The sequence below is a fragment of the Symphalangus syndactylus genome, chromosome 5 (assembly GCF_028878055.3).
Source record: "Symphalangus syndactylus isolate Jambi chromosome 5, NHGRI_mSymSyn1-v2.1_pri, whole genome shotgun sequence".
Lineage (NCBI taxonomy): Eukaryota > Metazoa > Chordata > Mammalia > Primates > Hylobatidae > Symphalangus > Symphalangus syndactylus.
In genome coordinates, this window is record NC_072427.2 from 37,046,772 (window position 1) to 37,065,534 (window position 18,763).

Here is an 18,763-nt window from a genome sequence, read left to right on the forward strand (position 1 = left end):
CCAAGATTGCACCACTGCACTCGATCCTGCGTGACAGAGTGAGACTCTGTCTCAAAACAAAAAAGAAAAAAAGACAGAAAACTCAGATTATCTGAAAGACTAATAAAGACCATATGCCCCCAAAATTTACACTTTATGTATATACAATTATTTTATTTAAAACTAGCTATAGAGAGCACACAGTCTCTTAACTCATAAAATGAATGAATTTAACTAATCTATTCAAGTAAAATCAAAGCTTAAACATTGTAAAGATCTTCACAACATTTAAAATTAATGAGAAAAAACTACAAACTCCTGAACCAAAATTTTATTTTAAATTAGGTTTTTAGTGCATATAAAAATTGTTCATAACACATGACACATAAAGATGTTGGCACATTTGAACTACAATAGAAAATATTTTTACACAACTTTTGAAATTACGAATATGCTTATTTCTCCTGTGAAAAAATGCAGTTTGCTTAAATCAACTTTGTCATGGAATATCAAGTAGGTTTAAAATTTTTATATTATTGTTTAATAAACTTTTAATAAGGCTGTGACTCTCCTTGATCTACACATATTTTTTAATGTATTGAATACTGTAGCAGCTTTTTCTCTCATCTCTGGTGGAACACATTTAATATCTAAATATTCGTAGAGTTTAGATCTAGAATTACACAGCATGTTAATAACAGTTTCAATGTCATCAATTTTATTACTTGTTGGTCCTAGTGGCAATAACTGGGACTTATACATTGTTTTTAATTTATGTTCTGCTGCTGCTGCTAGAGCAAGGCTTCGTTTTAGGTGATCTTTAGAGGCTTCAATATCTTCTCTATATGCTGGGTTGCTGGTGTCACTAAGAAGTGCCTGTTGCACTTGTGAATTAATAGCTAAAATTTTTTTCAAAATGTCATCATTATTCCAACTCTCTGGGTGCTTTCCAGATGTTAGTTCTTCAGGTTTTTCTATCGCAGTTTCACCTGAGAGCTGAGGAACATCTTCTGATTCTGTAGAGATCTCAATGCCAGTGCTCTTATCTAAAGTGGTGACAGGTGACTTGTATGAGGTAACATATGGACTTGTAGATGATTCAGTAACAACTGGCAACATTCTTGGTGCCTCAGTTTGTCTTGCAGCTGGCTCCGGCTCTGGCTCTGGCTCTTCATTTTCAATATAAGGTTCCTCTGCATGCAAAACAATGGAAACATTGTTTGGTTTGATCGACCAGAATGGGGTACTTTCCGTGTGTTTTTTCTTTCCTATTTCCAGTGTGAAGCCTCCTGTAGGGAAAGTTGTAGTTTCTTCATTGATAGGATTGGTTAAAACATCATTCTCAGTTGAAGCGTCTCCATGTGTAACTAGCTCCTTAAATTTTGATCCCTTTGATGCTATAGAATAAACATGTTTTGGAGAGTTAGATTTTTTCTCACGACCTGGCTCCCTAGGGGGAACACTTCGTACTAGGTTCTCTAAAACTTGTATATAATGATTCAAGTTTTGTTCTTCATCAGGTGTCATAGTTATGCCTTAAGGGAAAAAAATCAAATAAATAATAAGTAACATTTATTATTATATATGACACATTGACAGAATCTACTGACCAAAATTTATTTCATATGCTATCACTTAAAAATTGAAATAAAGAACCAATATGCAAAGCACCTTTGACACAGTCAACTTTTACTTAAATAAACAAAATTATTTCTTCAGGTTCTTATTAAAACAGTTGAGCAAGATTAGTGCAAAAGTTGCATATTAACACCATTCTCTCTATATTTTTGCTTTTATTCTCCCATATAACTTATGATTCAACAGGCAACTTATTAAACCAAAATTCTTGATTATGTCCTCTAACACAGTGGCATGCTGGAGTAGGCTTATACTGGTTCACTAGAGCCCATTGTTAAATTTTTATGAATTTTGTGAGCCAGATGTTAAACACAGACATTATTTAAACATTAACTTATCTACATATTTACAATCAAATAAATTATATTAAAAGCAAAGGTAATAAATATCCCAAACTTATCACTTTCTAATTATTTTACTATTTTCTATGCTCGTGAGGTTATTTACATCTAGTGTATCTGTATGATGAAAATGCAATATAATGGTGTGCTACTGTGCATCTCTACCTTCCTGCTCAGTGATGTCAACTTGGTAGCTTGAAATCAACCATGGTTGGAGTATCTATGCCATGTAAATGAGCAAATGCTACAAATCAGAGTTTCCTCCTCTCTCCCAAAAGCCAGTTTTAAATATTTACCAGTATACTACTGCCTTCAACCCAACAAAGATCTAACTATAGTCTGTGACTCATATCCACTCAACTGTTTTAGTAAGTAGTGTTTTATTGGAACCTAATGAGTCTTGCCTATTTGTTTATGTATTATCTACAGGTGCTTTTGCCTGCAACACTAGAGTAATTGTAAGAGACCACATGGCTTGCAAAGCTGAAAATACTATATTACCCTTTACAGAAAAAGTTTGTGAATTCCTGGTCTAAATCATCAACATTTCACTCTTAACAACAAAATGGTAGTTCTACTTCATGAACCACTGGCAGCACCTTCCTTCTCCTCACCTGCCCCCAGATCAAAAATATATATATATATTCTTGACTAAAGTCTAGTCAGGAAATATTTCCTGTCTTTTATTTTAAGCATCAAATTGTTTTAGTTGACTTAGAAAAAGTACAGAAAAGACAAAAAAAGCCCAAGGGTATTGTTGGGGCGTCTATCTAATGTGGAGAGTCTTTTTTTGAGGGGTCTCCTAAAATAAAATATTTTGATAAGCAAAAAAAAAAAAGGTAGTTCTATTTATACTCCTATTTTGCAGCATCTGAGCAGTAAAGCCTCTCATTTCCAACGTGGAGAACAGAAAAGATAATAAGATATTAAGATATTCTGGAATTCTGTTCAACTACTCCTGAATCGGAGTAGTTTTATTTTAAGCATCAAATTGTTTTCAGTTGATTTAAAAAAAAAAATACAGAAAAGACCAAAAAAAAAAAAACCCAAGGGTATTGTTGGGGCATCTAATGTGGAGGATCTTTTTTTGGGGGAGTCTCCTAAAATAAAATATTTTGATAAGCCAAACAAAAGGTAGTTAAATTTACACTCCTATTTTGCAGCATCTGAGCAGTAAAGCCTCTTATTTCCAATGTAGAGAACAGAAAAGATAGTAAGATGTTAAGATATTCTGGAATTCTGTTCAACTACTCCTGAACCAGGGTATTTTAATTTTAAGTGCTATGGTTTTTTACTACGTGCAATTTTAAGGTTTGCTGTTTTCAAGTATACAAATTGATTTAATTCAGGGAAGTAAATCACTTTTTACCAAACACTAATGCATTACTCCTACCTGAACCATCCCCCTGCAGGCTAAATAAAGTAATAAAGTTTCTGTTCAGGAGGCACTTTTATTTAGCTTTTTGATAAGCACAAAATACTCAAAAACTGCCTTGTATTTACATGTTTCTCCTCTCTTCTTTATTCTGTTACAACTTAGAAAGACCAGATAGACGTTTAATCAAAATTGAAGGCATATTTCTAAATTTTAGAAAATTTTTTTTTGAGTTTTAAGGAGGCCAGCTTTATTTACTAGAAGCATCATTTGTAATTAGCATTAACAGTTCTACAAAATCTCTTTCGTACTGCTAGCATATTCCTATTTTATTTACAGAGAGTATAAACCTTTAACAGTGGCCAGAATAGATTGGTTTTGAACAGAACAGCCATCAGAAAAGAGCCCCAAACAAAATGAACCCCCTAAAACTGTGAAATCAGGGGGTGGCTGCTTGAGGTGGAAGTTCTGCATTTATGCCCAATGAGAAAACAGATATAATTTATATTAACCCATTTCACCTCAAAAACAGACGCTGATCAATGAAATTACACTAGATTTCCACAGCTGATTATTAAAAAATTCTTAATGAGAACAGTTTAGTGAGCCAATGTGGTTACTGGAAAGATACCACCCGTCTGGAGGTCTTGATTCTAAAAGTAAATTCTGCATTTTATGTAATGCTTAGAAAAACCTTGTATACTCCTAAGATCCATATGACGACGATAAGTGAAAAAGAAAGCATAGAACGTAGAGTTTGATGCCATCCTTATAATACTTTTTTAAAATCACTCACATAGTATCATATATTTTGTCTGTGAACTACAGTTTTTTTAATGGACTGTAATGACAACATACTAAACTCATATGGGTAGTTGCCTCTGAGGAGAGGCAGTGGGACTCAATCTGGTCAGTAGAGGAGACTTTAGACTTTAACTATAATATTTTACTCCCTAAACACACACACACACACACACACACACACACCGATCATTTAATATAGTAAACGATTATAAGTCACATTTTTTTTAAGTTTCAAGTATTTTTTCTCCTTTATTTTTTAATGGCAAACAAAAATTGTATAAAAATCACATTTTAAAAAGGAAAATAACTTATTTATGTAAACTCATAAAATGCATTGTCCTGAATCAGAGTCTTCATGAAGGAAAATAATTAAGTAAAATGAATATGCCTTGTGCAGTGAAAATAAAATATTTGATCCTGGTCCTAGCTCTACCAATTTATAGCAGCATGTTATTTAACTTATCTGGATATTCACTTAACTATAAAGCTAAGATACTACACTTGCCTTTTTATCTCACTGAACCAAATAAATTAGATATTTTAAAACAATTTCAAAGCTACAGAGCACTAATAAGATATTAATCTTTATAAAGGTAACTGATTACATTTCTCATTTTAAATATAAATTTCCCTTAAAATTATATAGAAAAACATGTTCCCTAAAAAGAACATTAAATTATACTTTGTATCTTATTTAGTGGGAAACAGTAGAAGCTTTTCCGCTAAAGACAGGAACAAGATAAGAATACCTAATATCTTCATTACTGTTAATATTTAACATCATGTTGGAGATACTAGTCAACGCAATTAGACGAGGGAAAATAATTGGAGACATGAGAATTGGAAAGAAAGAGGTAAAACTATACTTACATACAGATGATAGAATTATAAATACAAACAACACAAAAGAATCCATTGAAAAGCTACTACAATTAGTAAGAGAATTTCATAAATAGCAAGTCATAAAAATCAATATACCAAAATGAATATATAAACTGCTTAGAAGATATAAGAAATAAGATGTTGTTTACATAACAGAAAAAATGAAACAAAATATTGGCTGTGTGCAGTGATTCACACTTGTAATCCTAGCACTTTGAGAGGCAGAGGCGGGTGGATGGCTTGAGCCCAGGGGTTCGAGACCAGCCTGGGAAACATGGTGAAACCCCAACTCTATAAAAGTACAAGAATTAGCTGGGCATGGTGGCACATACTTGTATTCCCAGCTAGTGAGAAGACTGAGGTGAAAGGATTGCTTGAGCCTAGGGAGGGTGAGGCTGCAGTGAGCCATGATCTTTCCACTGTACTCCAGCCTGGGATTATATATATACATAATCATAAAATATTAAAAACATGCCAAAATCAATATGAAGAGTCATAGTAGGCTAAATAATGAATATTCAAAGATATCACCCTAGAACCTGTAAATATTACCTTAAGAAAGAAGGGTCTTTGCAGATGTGGTTAAATTAAGTTTCTTGACATGGGGCAATTATTCTGGATTACCTGGGTGGACTCTGAATCCAATCACAAATGTTCTTATAAGAGATAGACACAGAGAGATTTGACACACACCCAGAAGAGGAAGAGGTAATGTGCAGGAAGAGGCAGAGATTAGACTGATGTGGCCACAAGTCAAGGAACGTAAGCAGCCACCAGAAACTAGAAGACGCAAGGAGCATATTTTTCCCTTGAGCTTCCAGAGGGAGCATAGCCCAGCCTATGCCTTGATTTTGGCTCAGGGAAATGGATTCCAGACTTCTGGCCTCTAGAACTGTGAGAATAAATTTTTGCTGTTTTAAACCATCAAGTTTGTGGTAATTTGTTATAGGAGCTACAGTAAACTAACACAGGAATATAATAAAATCTTTTGAAAGACATAAATATCAACAAATAGAAAGCTATAGCATGTTCTCAGATGAAAAGATTCAGCATCATAAAGATGCTTAGATGTCATATCCTCTCTTTTAATTTACATATTTAATATGTTTCTAAAAATGTCATTAATTTTTTTCTGGAGTTAGAAAAATTTATTATAAAGTTTATTTGGAAGAACAAATAAGAACAGCCAGGAAAACAAAGCCTAGCCCTATCAGATATTAAAATCAAATATTTAAATATATTATAAAGCCTCTATTATGAAAAATAGTATAGCATTGGCCATGAACAGATGAAGGGAGCAGAACAGAAAATATAGAAATAGACCCAATTGCATATGGAAAAATAGCTCAAAAGGAAGAAAGGTTTCAATTTATAAACTATTTCAGCTAATAATTAAAGAAGCCATTTATAATTAAAATATGATAATTTTGCAATAGTTTTCTATGGCTATGTATATCTAAAAAGGTACAAAATCTGACGTTATGTGTTTCTTGATGGAAGAACACAACACCACCTATGAAGCAGTCTTGCAAAAAAAAAAAAGTCAAATCTGAATCCAGTAGGTCTCCCTAGATATAACTAACAATATACAGAAAATATATAGGACAATAAGGGAGATAATAAACTACACCATGGGGGTGTAATCAGCAAAACCTAGACTGTGAGAAACTAAAGGATGTATGACCCAGTTTCTTCAACAATTAAATTGCAAGGGAAAAAACAGAGATGGAGGAAGAACTATAGATTAAAAGATAATTAACAGGTATATCAATAAGTTACATGTATAAATCTTACTTGAATTCCGATTCTATCAAACTGGAAAAAGAGAAAGACAATCAGAAACACTAACCAGATATTTGATAATATTAAGGAATTATTTTTATAAGTAAAAAATTACACTGTTTTGTGTTTTGTAAAGTCCTTATATTTTAGTGCTTCATGCTGAAGTATTTGCTGATAAATTATAGGATGTCTAGAATTTGCTTCTACATAATCCAAGCCCAAGAAATTGGGGAGAGTGTCCAGGGAAGTGAGAGGAAAAGGAATGTGGAGCTATCAATAAAATAGAGCTATCAATAAAATAGGATTAATCATGAATTAATAATAACTAAAGCTAGAAATCACCACTAAAGAACTTACCCATGTAACCAAAAACCACCCGTTCCCCAAAAACTACCGAAATGCTAATAATAATAATAATATCTGAAGCTATTATAAATATGTGGAGATTATGTAATTCTTTGTACTTGTGTACATATTTAAATTTTTCCATAATAAAATTTTTAAAATCTGAAAAAGATTTTAATTCTGAGCAACTATAATAAGCAAATCTAAAATGTAAAACCAACAAAGGTTTCAACGCTTTTAAAAAGACATTGCCATTAGATTATAGGCTGCTGAACACTTGCTTTTCAACCATTTAGCTTGCCTCTTCTCAAGGTAGTAAATAAGATACCCGGGTGGATATTAGGTGAGTTAGAGTGCCAAAGGACAGGAAAAGGAGATACTACCAGCTGATTCCTTAACAAAGTGAAATATTTGTTATCCCCTTCTATTGTTACTCAGGCAACACCCAAAAGCCTGTTCTTGGCTGCCTAGCAACAGAGTGCCCTACCTCCTACCTCGATTTTCCTCTGTTCTTCATGTACCCTTGGCTCCATATTTTTCATGTTGACCTTCTCAGTTCTACTAATCAGGTCTGCTCTTGCAAATCAATTTGATCTTTATAAAAATGTTTGTAGTCAAGGTAGTAAAAGATAGTGGAGCCTCAACTGTCCCTACAGATGGCCGTGGCCACTGTGAAAACCTGTTTTTCTCCATTCTTCAGGAGGTGCTAGAAAGCTGTACAAAATTCAAATTCTTACAAGGAACAGACAATCCTGCTAGAAGTTGTGTTATTATACTTGGATATTCATAGTCTACACTGGTATACTTTATAATATCCCATCTATTTTTACCAGTAAGTGATTAAAGCAAACATGGCAATGTCCTAGAACATGGCTCTGGCCCAGGTAAGAATCTCCAGCTTGGGAAACCATGATGCTGCTCTCCAGTTCCTCTTATAAGCAGGATGGCTAACTGCTAAGCAGGCTTGAGATTTTGCTGGAATCTCAGGTATGGGGACTGAAGGTGAGCCTGAGGTTGCCTGCACTTCTTGAAATAGTACAGGAAGAACTGTCACACAACAGAAATGATGGGAAAGTAAACAAAACGGTACTAAATAACTGTAGGAACAAAAGTGTTAGGAAATCCAAAGGGGAAATGGAAGATAATGATTAAAAAGATCCTAACAGCTTCCACTGACTGAATGATCACTATGTGCCAGGCACTATCCAGGGCTTTGACTGTGAGAAGTACTTTGTCAAAGAAGAAAAGGAAGAGACTTAGAAAGGATAAGCAATTTGCTTAAGATTATATTCAACTTATAAGTAAGGATGAGATTTGAACATAGGCTGCCTTACTTCAAAGCAGGTGCTTGTAACAACTACACAATGTTGTCATAAAGAAATGACACAAGGATGCTGGCAAAGCTGTATTAGTGTTGTGATAAAATTATTCTGCAGGGATACTACTCTGTTTTAAAATACATGTGAACATTAAATAAAATCAAATAAATAAATACAGTATCCAAAATTGTGCTGTCAACTGGACCAAAATATTTTAAACTACATGTAAATATTAAAATTAAATTAACTTAAATATGACCAAATTTTGTTCTATCATCAAATGAACCAAAATGCATCCCTTTCACATATTAAGATGTATCTAGTAATATTGAAAATAATCCAAATACAGTATTTTCTTACTACAAAGTACGAGTAACTGACAATCAATGACTTACAAAAAAATTAATCCTGTTCACACAGAAATAAAAGGCAAGTTAATTACTTTTGAGTTTATTATGAGGAAAATAATAAAATCATGATTTAAAATGAGCAATGAAATATAAAACTTCAGGCTGGGCTTGGTGGCCCACGACTGTAATCTCAGCACTTTGGGAGATGGGAGCGGGTGGGTCACCTAAGGTCAGGAGTTCGAGACCAGTCTGGCCAACATGGTGAAACCCCGTCTCTACTAAAAATACAAAAATTAACTGGGCATGGTGACACGCGCCTGTAGTCCCAGCTACTCTCGAGGCTGAGGCAGGAGAATCGCTTGAACCCAGGAGGCGGAGGTTGCAGTAAGCCAAGGTTGCCCCATTGCACTCCAGCCTAGGGGACAACAGTGAAACTCCATTTCAAAAAAATAAAATAAAATAATAGATAAATAAAATTTAAAACTTCATTCAATAAATAATACATGTGAAATATATTTCCTTTTCATAGAATGACCAATTAAAGAAGGAAGAGAATAACGTAAAAGCCAATTTGCAAGAAAACTTGCTAAAACTCATTGTTCATAAAAGATATGCAAATTAAAAACAATTTTTGTTTTGCCAGTCAAGTAGGCAAATATTTTTAAATGATAAAACCTAGGATTGGCATGTGTATATGTTACTTCCTTAGTAAAATAAGTTCCATCCTACCCAGAGAGAGGAACAATAAAACCCATTTCCCATATACCCTATCCCCCAGGCCCTGGAGAACACACACCACGGCCTGTTGGTGGGTGGGGGGTGAGGGGAGGGAACTTAAGAGGATGGGCCAATAGATGCAGCAAACCACCATGGCACACATATACCTATGTAACAAACTGCACGTTCTACACATGGATCCTGTTTTTTTTTTTTTTTTAGAATAAAGAAAAAAAAATAAGTTCCATCTTTACTCCCCTTTTGATCCCTAGATCCTTCTTTAGTCTCTCTCTAGCATACTGATCTTTTCTTTATAGAATTTATACAGTTCTAACTGTATTTGTTTGTTTAATGTTTGTTAACTGTTACACTTAGTAAGCTCTTTGAGAGCTGGGACACATCTAATTTGCTCGTTATATACTCTGTTTTACCCACTGCCTAGAACCATACTAGACAGTCAAAAAGTATGAATAACTGCATGAATGAACAGAATGCTGGAAGGTATGTAAATTAATTGCACCTCTAGTAATTTATCTTAAAATAATCACAGGTAAAACATTTCTACAGAAGAATACAGAGGAAGAAAACTAGACTTCATGTTATGTTTAAAAATAAATCTGCTAGTCTAAAAATTATTGTGTGGGGAGCAGTTTCTGGCTAATTGTCCAGTAATTATTAGAGAGAAAATTTTAAACGAGTAATAAGAATGTTCTTTTATTTTAGGCAAAGTAAGCAGTTTTTTTTATAATAAAAGACACAGCTTACTATGTCGTTCTAAATTTCTAAGTGTGAAGTTTATATAAAATAACATCATAAACATCATGGTGAAATAGCTCCATTTCTCAGAGAGCCCCCATACTTCTTGTAACTGCCCCTTACTGAATAGCCTAATATAAGTTTAGATCACATAAACTTATGTCCTACTAATTACCTTTCATTGAATTGTATCAATCTCTAAAGTAACGCTGCATTGACATAATTTTAATGTAAGTAAATCACAACCTTAATATTAAAATACCTCCATAATTTACCTTTTATTTATCTTAAAGTATGCAATTCAATGGTTTTCAGTATGTCCACAGAGTGGTGCAATCACCACCACAATCTAAGTTTAAAACAGTTTTGTCATCCCACAGTAAAACCCATTTCTCATATCCCCTATCCCCCAGCCCCTGGACAACCACTAATCTACTTTCTGTACCTATGCATTTGCCTATGCTAGACATTTCATATAAATGGACTCACACGATATGTGTCCTTTTGTGAGTGGCTTCTTATACTTAGCGTAATGTCTTCAAGATCATCCATGTTGTAGCATGTGTCAGTATTTCATTCATTTTTATGGCCAAATAATATTTCATTGTGTAGATACACATACATTTCTACTTTGCCCTTGGCCAGTAACCTTGATATGGCAACTGCTGATTGCACCCAAAATTTAACCAAGAATTATGGATGCTCATTTTGTTAAAGATTTGAATATAACTAGGATTTTTATTACAACGATAGTGAAAACAGAGTGGCTTTATCCATAAAGAACTCATGTATATAAAACTTAAACATATACCCAAGCATCCATCACTTATAGATGGTCCACACACTGTGGCTGAATGTCCATAACTTTGGAGAACAAATTGCTTATATTTTCTATACATGCCATGAAGTGGACTCATAAAGAATAAACTTCCCTTATTCTCCAGCAGTTAAATACTAAAGTAAGAATAACTGAAAGCTGTCATAATGCAAGAACTACCAGTTAAAACATCCAACACCGTCAAATTAAAATGAACTTTTATGATGGTTAAAATTTTAAAACGAACTGAGCTGGAGTACTGTATTTCCAACTCAAAGTAGTAATAATTGTGCTTAATTATTGAGGTGTACTCGAGGAATGGTCATAAAAGGAAATATTAAATCTTCTTATTCATCTAGCAATTTTCCTATAATTTATTATTATGCAAATCTTAATTTTTGCTGACAGGTAAATAAACAAGTAATTATGTTCATATTAATCAAGTGTTCCAGTTAAAGAAATGTAACTTTATGGCTTTACACTTCCTGCTATTCATGTTCTTGGGTAGTGTCTTCTGACATTGGATATGGGCTTGCCCCATGTGACTTGTCTTGGCCTATAGGACATTAGCAAGTCTGATATAGTGTAGGCTTACTGAGAGCATCCATGTTGGGGCTTATAAATCTCCTTCTTGGAAGCAAGCTGCCATGGTGTAAAGAAACTTGGGCTAGAGTACTGAAAGATGAGAAGTCATGTAAAGACCCTGGAGGATGAGAGGCCATCTGGGATGTTCCTATCCATTTGAACTTCCAGCTGAATGCAGCTGCATGAGTGACCTCAGCTATACCATATGAAGCAGAGCTGCCCAGCTGAGTCTAGTGAACCCATAGAATTATGAAAAATGATAAGTTTGGGGAGCAGTCTTTTATGCCACAATGGACAACCACAATAGCCTCATTAAATTATGTTACAATTCTAGTGTGGATAAAGAGTTAAAAATCAAGATGCATCCTATGAGTAAAGTTATAATTGGAACCAAAATAAACTCATTACTTCAAATCTCTCTCTTTTAGTTCTGTTCACTAAAATGACAAAAATAACAATATTTCCCCACTGCAGTAGTCTAGTATGTATCGCAGGCACTTTGGTCTCTCATACCATGTTCTCCATCCCCTTGGAAAGACAGTTAATTCCATTCAGAGTGAGAAAGACACAGAGTGGGAAAGACACAAAGTGGGCTTCGAACAATCGGTTAACATCAGAAAACAAGAAGTCTTTAAAAATATATGGGATCATATCAAAAGAACAAGAGAAGACAGCTTACAATGGCTCCAAATGGTCAAGGTATGAATATTTGAGGCTCAGAAAAAACTATACTTAGGTTAAATAAATTGTGTGTTTTTCAAATGATTCAAATATATAGTGATACTAAAAAAAAAGAAAATATTTTCTTTTCAAATAACTAGTATTTTATTTGGAGATAAAAAATGTTGCTTAAGTTTAATTTCACATATATTATCAAGAGATTAAAGTATATCCATTTAAGGGATAATACGATCAAAAGAACAGAAAGACAGGACTTTTTTCCACATAAAACATCAATGGACAGGCTAATGAAACTTCCTGCTACTCCCCCACAGACTACTCTCTTGACACTTGCCTATTAGATGACATGCTCCTCATTATCTCAAACATTAACAAAGTGTGTCATGACAGTTTATTCACAGGTTTGAGAGATCTTTTAAATGCTGTAGCCTTGGGCACTAACTAAGTGAACCTGCAGCACCAGAACTCAGTGAACTTTAGAATGTATTTGAAATAAAAGAAATATTCTTTTCCTTTTAATTTATTTGGTGATAGATTCAAACAATCGTTGCGGGTTGCTGCCTTATTGTTTCCCTTACCTTGTGTGGTTCATTAGGACAAAATCCTTCCTAAAGACAATGACAGAAGCCAAAGACTGACACATTGAGCCTTCTTATAACACCAATCTAGAAATAAGAGCTTTTGTAATCCTAGACTAACCCTATTTTTCCTAGTCTATACCAAGAGATGATCTAGAGGAAATAATTTATTTGGGAGACACCCCAAAATTAATATTTTAATTTTATTTATACTTAAAATATTATGCAAAGTTTGAATCATTTAAAAATTAACATATATTAATATTAAATTAATATTAACACACTTTAATTTTAATTAGTTTGCACTCCCAGCCCATGAATATTTGATGACTTAAAATTTTAAAAGGCCAATTATATAATTTTAATAGTAGTTGATATTATTTAAATATGTAACTATTATGTTAATATTACTTTAGAAGTTACTGTGCTTTTTTTTTTTTTTTTGAGACAAGGTCGCGCTCTGTCAGCCAGGCTGGAATGCAGTGGCGCCATCTCAGCTCACTGCAACCTCTACCTCCTGGGCTCAGGTGATCCTCCCACCTCAGCCTCCCGAATAGCTGGGACTACAGGCCCACCCCACCACATCTGGCTAATTTTTGTATTTTTTGTAAAGACAGGGTTTCGCCATGTTGCCCAGGCTGGTCTTGAATTTCTGGGCTCAGGTGATCTGCCTGCCTCAGCCTCCCAAAGTGCTGGGATTACAGGTGTAAGACACCACGCCCGGCCTGTGCATTTTTTTTTTAAAGCAAAAAGAATTCTCATTAAGAAGTAAAGTAAGTTGCACAGTGTAAATACATTAAAGAGGGAATACGTTAAATACCTTCCCACTCAAAAATTTTAAAATGGGAAAGTATTTAAAACTATGGAAAAATCAGGTAGAGGAAACTGAACGTATAAAAATTTTATATAGTAAAACGTTGTTTCTCCAGCACCATCAGGATGTGTGTGTGTGTGTATGTAAAGGAGTGCCGACTTCTGTATACCCAAGCTGCATTTACGTCTAACTGAATTAAGATTAAACAAATACTAGTTAAGCTTGGATTGGGCCTGTTAGAAAGGTATAGGCAGATACAAGAAGTACTGAGGTTTTCAATAAATGCAGTTACTTAATACACCTGTGATGTTTGTGTAATATAACCTCAAAACTGTCTAGTAGTCTAGAAAAAATGTGTCAAAGCTGCACTTTTCATTATAAAAACCTATGTACCTTATCTTTTGCATCTCACCAACAATTGTTTGAATAGTGGCCATATAAAAGAATGCATAGCTGATTTACATCACGCTCAATGATATACTCATTTTGGTATACTTATTTTAAAAACAAAATTAAAATTAGAGAAAAAGTAGAGAGACAGATACAGAGAAAGCAGCCATGTACCACTGCCTGCTCTATATATTCCTTAATCCACTTCTGTAGAAGAAAGGTAATTACATATTCCAAGACATCTTCTATGATTACAACCTGTATATAGTTTCCTTCTGTCTTATAACATCTATATATTCAACACAAAATCACTCCTTTTTTCTGGGAAGTGTCTTTTCATTTCCTACAACCTTTTCTTTCTTCCCAAGAAAGATTAGGCAATAGGGTGCTAAGAAAGACAAGAGCCTGGCTGGGCACAGTGGCTCAAGCCTGTAATCCCAGCATTTTGCGAGGCCGAGGCGGATGAATCATTTGAGGTCAGGAGCTCGAGACCAGCCTGGCCAACATGGTGAAACCCCGTCTCTACTAGAAATACAAAAATTAGCCAGGCGGTAGTGGCGTGCGCCTGCAATCCCAGCTACTCAAGAGGCTGAGGTGGGAGAATCCCTTGAGCCTGGGAGGCGGAGGTTGCGGTGAGCAGAGATCCGGCCACTGCACTCTAGTCTGGGCTACACTCTAGTCTGGGCTAGAGAGTGAGACCCTGTCTCACGAAAAAAAAAAAGGGGGGGGGAGGGAAGGGGAGGGGGAGGGGGAGGGGGAGGGGAAAATTATGGTGCTAGGCAAGAGACTGCACTGAGTTAAGTGGGTGTCCAGGGACTCCTACCCAGCAGTCCCAGAGTGTACTGTGTGACAGTGTTAAAGTCACTTCTCCATATATGTTAGTCACTTGTGACTTACTGATCTACAACTACCAAAATGCAATAACTGGTGTTAGTAATAATGATCATCAGACATCAAGAAAAGATAGTAGCATCTTCATTATGTTCTGGTCCTTTATGTCAAGGAAGAAAAATTTTACAAAACTTTTTATTAAAAACAGCTACAAATCATAAGTGCTAGTATTTAAAGAGCTAACTTTAGTTACCTAGAACTTCATCTAGAACTTTTCCCATTACTATTCATAATTTAGATTGTGTTGTATTTTCAGTTTTTAAATCTGATTTTTAAATAGGATCGTTTAGCAATTCTGAAATATAGATTTGCATAATCAGCATGCACGATAGTGCTTTTTTCACACCTGTTAAATTGTATTTATTGACTTAAGTGAAACCAAACTCCAACATTACTAAATGCCACAATGAACTACAGTTGGACTAAATGGGGAAGCCTCACCTACCTGACTTAAATACTAAGTGCCTCAAGGTGCCCACATGATATTGTTAATATAGTAAAGTCTTTGCACCCCTGAATTTGACCTTATTGGTTTTCAGCTTTCGGGGAGGGACAAAAATTGCTCCTTGGCAAGTCTTAAGTTATAATCCTGCTTAACTAAGGCTTTGAATGCCGTGTGCGCAAGCATGCTCTCTGGGAGCGCATCCTCAGGTGAGTGTCCCATACCGCGACCCACAATCCACACGCTCTCCAAATTTTACCGTACGGGTCAACCTTTTCCTGTACAGGGCCAGACAGTAAATACTTCAGTCTTTGCAGGCCAAACTGTGTGGCAACCACTTAACCCCGTTGTTCTAACGCGGGAAAGCAGCCATGGGCAATACATAAAGGAATGAGCGTGGATGTGTTCCAATAAAACTTTATTCACGAACAATGAAATGTGAGCGTCATGCTTTTCCACACGTCATGAAAGAGTTCATTTCCTATTTACGTTTGAAAATGTAAAAATACCCCGTCTCTACTGAAAACACAAAAAAATTAGCCGGGCGTGGTGGCGGGCGCCTGTAGTCCCAGCTACTCGGAGAGGCTGAGGCAGGAGAATGGCGTGAACCCGGGAGGCGGAGCTTGCAGTGAGCCGAGATTGCGCCACTGCACTCCAGCCTGGGTGACAGAGCGAGACTCCGTCTCAAAAAAAAAAAAAAAAAAAAGAAAATGTAAAAATAGAACATCACACACTGGGGCCTGTCGTGGGGTGGGGGGGAGGGGGGAGGGAGAGCATTAGGAGAGATACCTAATGTAAATATTGGGTGCAGCACACCAATATGGCACATGGATACATATGTAACAAATCTGCACGCTGTGCACATGTACCTTAGAACTTAAAGTATAAAATAATTTTAAAAAAAAGAAAATGTAAAAATCATTCCTAGCTGGCCAGCAGCTGTCACCCGACCCCTGCACGGTCACGCGCTCAATGGCTGGGGAAGGATGGGGTGGGCAGAGGCAGGCCTCTGGTGAGGTGAGGGGCTTCCACCCGCGCCCACGGCCCGCAGGCGCTTCCCGTCTCATCTGGGCCGCGCCGCCTGAGTTGCTGCGTTCCCTGGCCAGGAGAGGAGAGGGACACCCCTCGGCGTCGAGGCCAGGACCCTGGACAGTGGGGGAGGGAGGCATGTAGGACCACGGAGAAGGAAGGGCCAGGCTTGAAGGTCGCGGAGCTCGGGAGGTTCCCCCAGGGTGTCCCCGGTCCGCTGCCTCCTCAGGCCAGTCACTCACTTGGATAAGCCGGAACCGACGAAGGCCATAGCAACAGCGCAACTAGAAGGACTAAGGGCTTCATAGGCGTTGTCCGTAGCACTCTGCCATGCGACCGGAACGTCCTGGGGCCACCAGGCTGGAAACCTTAGGGCCGAAAGGGAAGGTGTCAGAGGAGCACCGTCCTGCCTTAGGCCCTGGGACACCCCGCAACGGTTGTCCCCAGCGCACAATTGCAGCGGCGTGGGGGAGGGGAGAGCGAGCTGCCAAGGCCCGCCCCCTCCTGGGACCACGTGCAGGGGGCGGGGGATCGCGCGCGCCCCGCCCCGCCCCTTCCTAGTGCGCATGCTCGTTCCGCCTTCTCAGGTCCGCGCCAGGCGCGGGCTGGGAGCGCCTCGACGCCCGGCTACTGCGTGCGCCGTGCTGCCTCGGGGCAGGCGGGGCTCGGCCCATCGTGCGAGGTAGGGATGCCGCCGTGGTTTAAACGCAGCCTCTGTGAGGAAGGAGCTGTAATGGGAGAGGCAGATAACCTGGCAATTACCACAGTGTGAAAGGGGGCTGTAGTGGGGAAGCCCTAGGTACTGTGGTGCACAGTGGAAACCCACCCCCGGAAGCGGGTGGGGAGCTTGGCTAAGTGGAGCACAGCTTGGAGCGCCCCCAGAACTGAGCTTAGTTCCCGCGAGTTGCGTTGCGGGGGCTGGGAGGACAGTTGTTGGAGGAGAGGGAGGAGAGGTAGGCAAGGGCACTAAAAACACTGTAAGGGGCTTGGGTGTTTTTGTTTTTCAAAAGATCACATTCCATTTCTTTGGCCTTCTTAAAAAGATAGGGATAGGGATGAGGGAGAGAGTACGACTATGAAAGGATAGCGTGAGGTTGTTTTGGGGACTGATAGATGGCGGTGGCCACAAGAATCTATACATGTGTTAAAATTCACAGAAGGCCTGGTGCGGTGGCTCACGCCTGTAATCCCAGCACTTTGGGAGGCCGAAGTGGGCGGACCACCTGAGGTCAGGAGTTCGAGACCAGCCTGACCAACACAGTGAAACTTCGTAGCTACTAAAAATACAAAATTAGCCAGGCGTGGGTGGTGGCACACGGCTGTAGTCCGAGCTACTTGGGGAGACTGAGGCAGGAGAATCGCTTGAACCCGGGAAGCAGAGGTTGCAGTGAGCCGAGATCGTGCCACTGCACTCCAGCCTGGGCGACAGAGCAAGACTCCACCTCAAAAATAAATAAATAAAAATAAAAATTCACAGAACTGCACATCCCAAAGAATCTGTTTTTCTGTATGGTTATTTTTAAAAATTCACATACACTCATCTCTGCCTCAGGAAGCAAGGGGCTTGGATTTTAGTCTGAGGCATCAGTACTAGAGTACTGCCAGGTTTTGAGCTGGGAACGGTTGTGATTAGATTTGTATTCCAGAAAGCTCACTCTTCATGTAGCGTGAAGAATGGACTGGAGGGAAGCCAGACTAGAGGCCAGGAGCCAAGTGAGGAGGCTGCTTCAGTAATCCAGGGATGGAATGATAGGGGCCTGGATTCATGGTGGCAGAGGACACGGGACACGGGGACAGATCTAAGAGACCTTTAGAGCTGGCATCAAGAAGATTAGGGAATTGATTAAATGTGGGAAAGGAAGGAGAAGGAGGCAATGCCAAAACTTCTGGCTTAAGCATCTGGATATGTAGTGGTGCCATTTACTGAGATGGGAACAGAGGGTACTTGTGGTAGTGGAAGAAGAAGAGTTTCATTTTCAACACTGCTATATTGAGATGGGTTTGGAACCTCCTACTGGAGGGGCTTGTCCAGCAGATGGATGTGGGACCCCCAAAGAGAGCTGAGATAGAGATGGAGCATTCAGAGGCATCAGCATCTAAAAGTGGGGATGTCTGCGACTGCTCAAGGAGAGTCTTTAGAGGGAGAAGATCATTGGGCCTAGGACAGATCCTTAGGACACATGGGAGACTATAGGGGGGAGGTTAGACCTGTAAAGGGAACCAAAAGTAGGGAGATGAAAACCAGGAA

General features: G+C 37.8%; 1 protein-coding gene across 1 annotated transcript; it reads right to left on the reverse strand.

Annotated features, from left to right (window-relative positions):
• Positions 1 to 295: 295 nt before the first annotated feature.
• Positions 296 to 16,986, reverse strand: SPESP1 (sperm equatorial segment protein 1). The gene is made up of 2 exons (XM_055277980.2): positions 16,758 to 16,986; positions 296 to 1,514 (listed from the first exon to the last, which is right to left on the reverse strand). The coding sequence occupies exons 1-2, from the start codon at positions 16,819 to 16,821 to the stop codon at positions 520 to 522; spliced, it is 1,059 nt and encodes a 352-aa protein (XP_055133955.1). The 5' UTR covers positions 16,822 to 16,986; the 3' UTR covers positions 296 to 519.
• Positions 16,987 to 18,763: the final 1,777 nt, after the last annotated feature.

Excerpts from the sequence above, each read along its gene's own strand:
- SPESP1 (XM_055277980.2), bottom strand. The coding sequence starts at position 16,821 with ATGAAGCCCTTAGTCCTTCTAGTTGCGCTGTTGCTATGGCCTTCGTCG. Across the intron at positions 1,515-16,757 it reads GTCGGTTCCGGCTTATCCAA|GCATAACTATGACACCTGAT; the intron begins GTGAGTGACTGG and ends TTTTCCCTTAAG.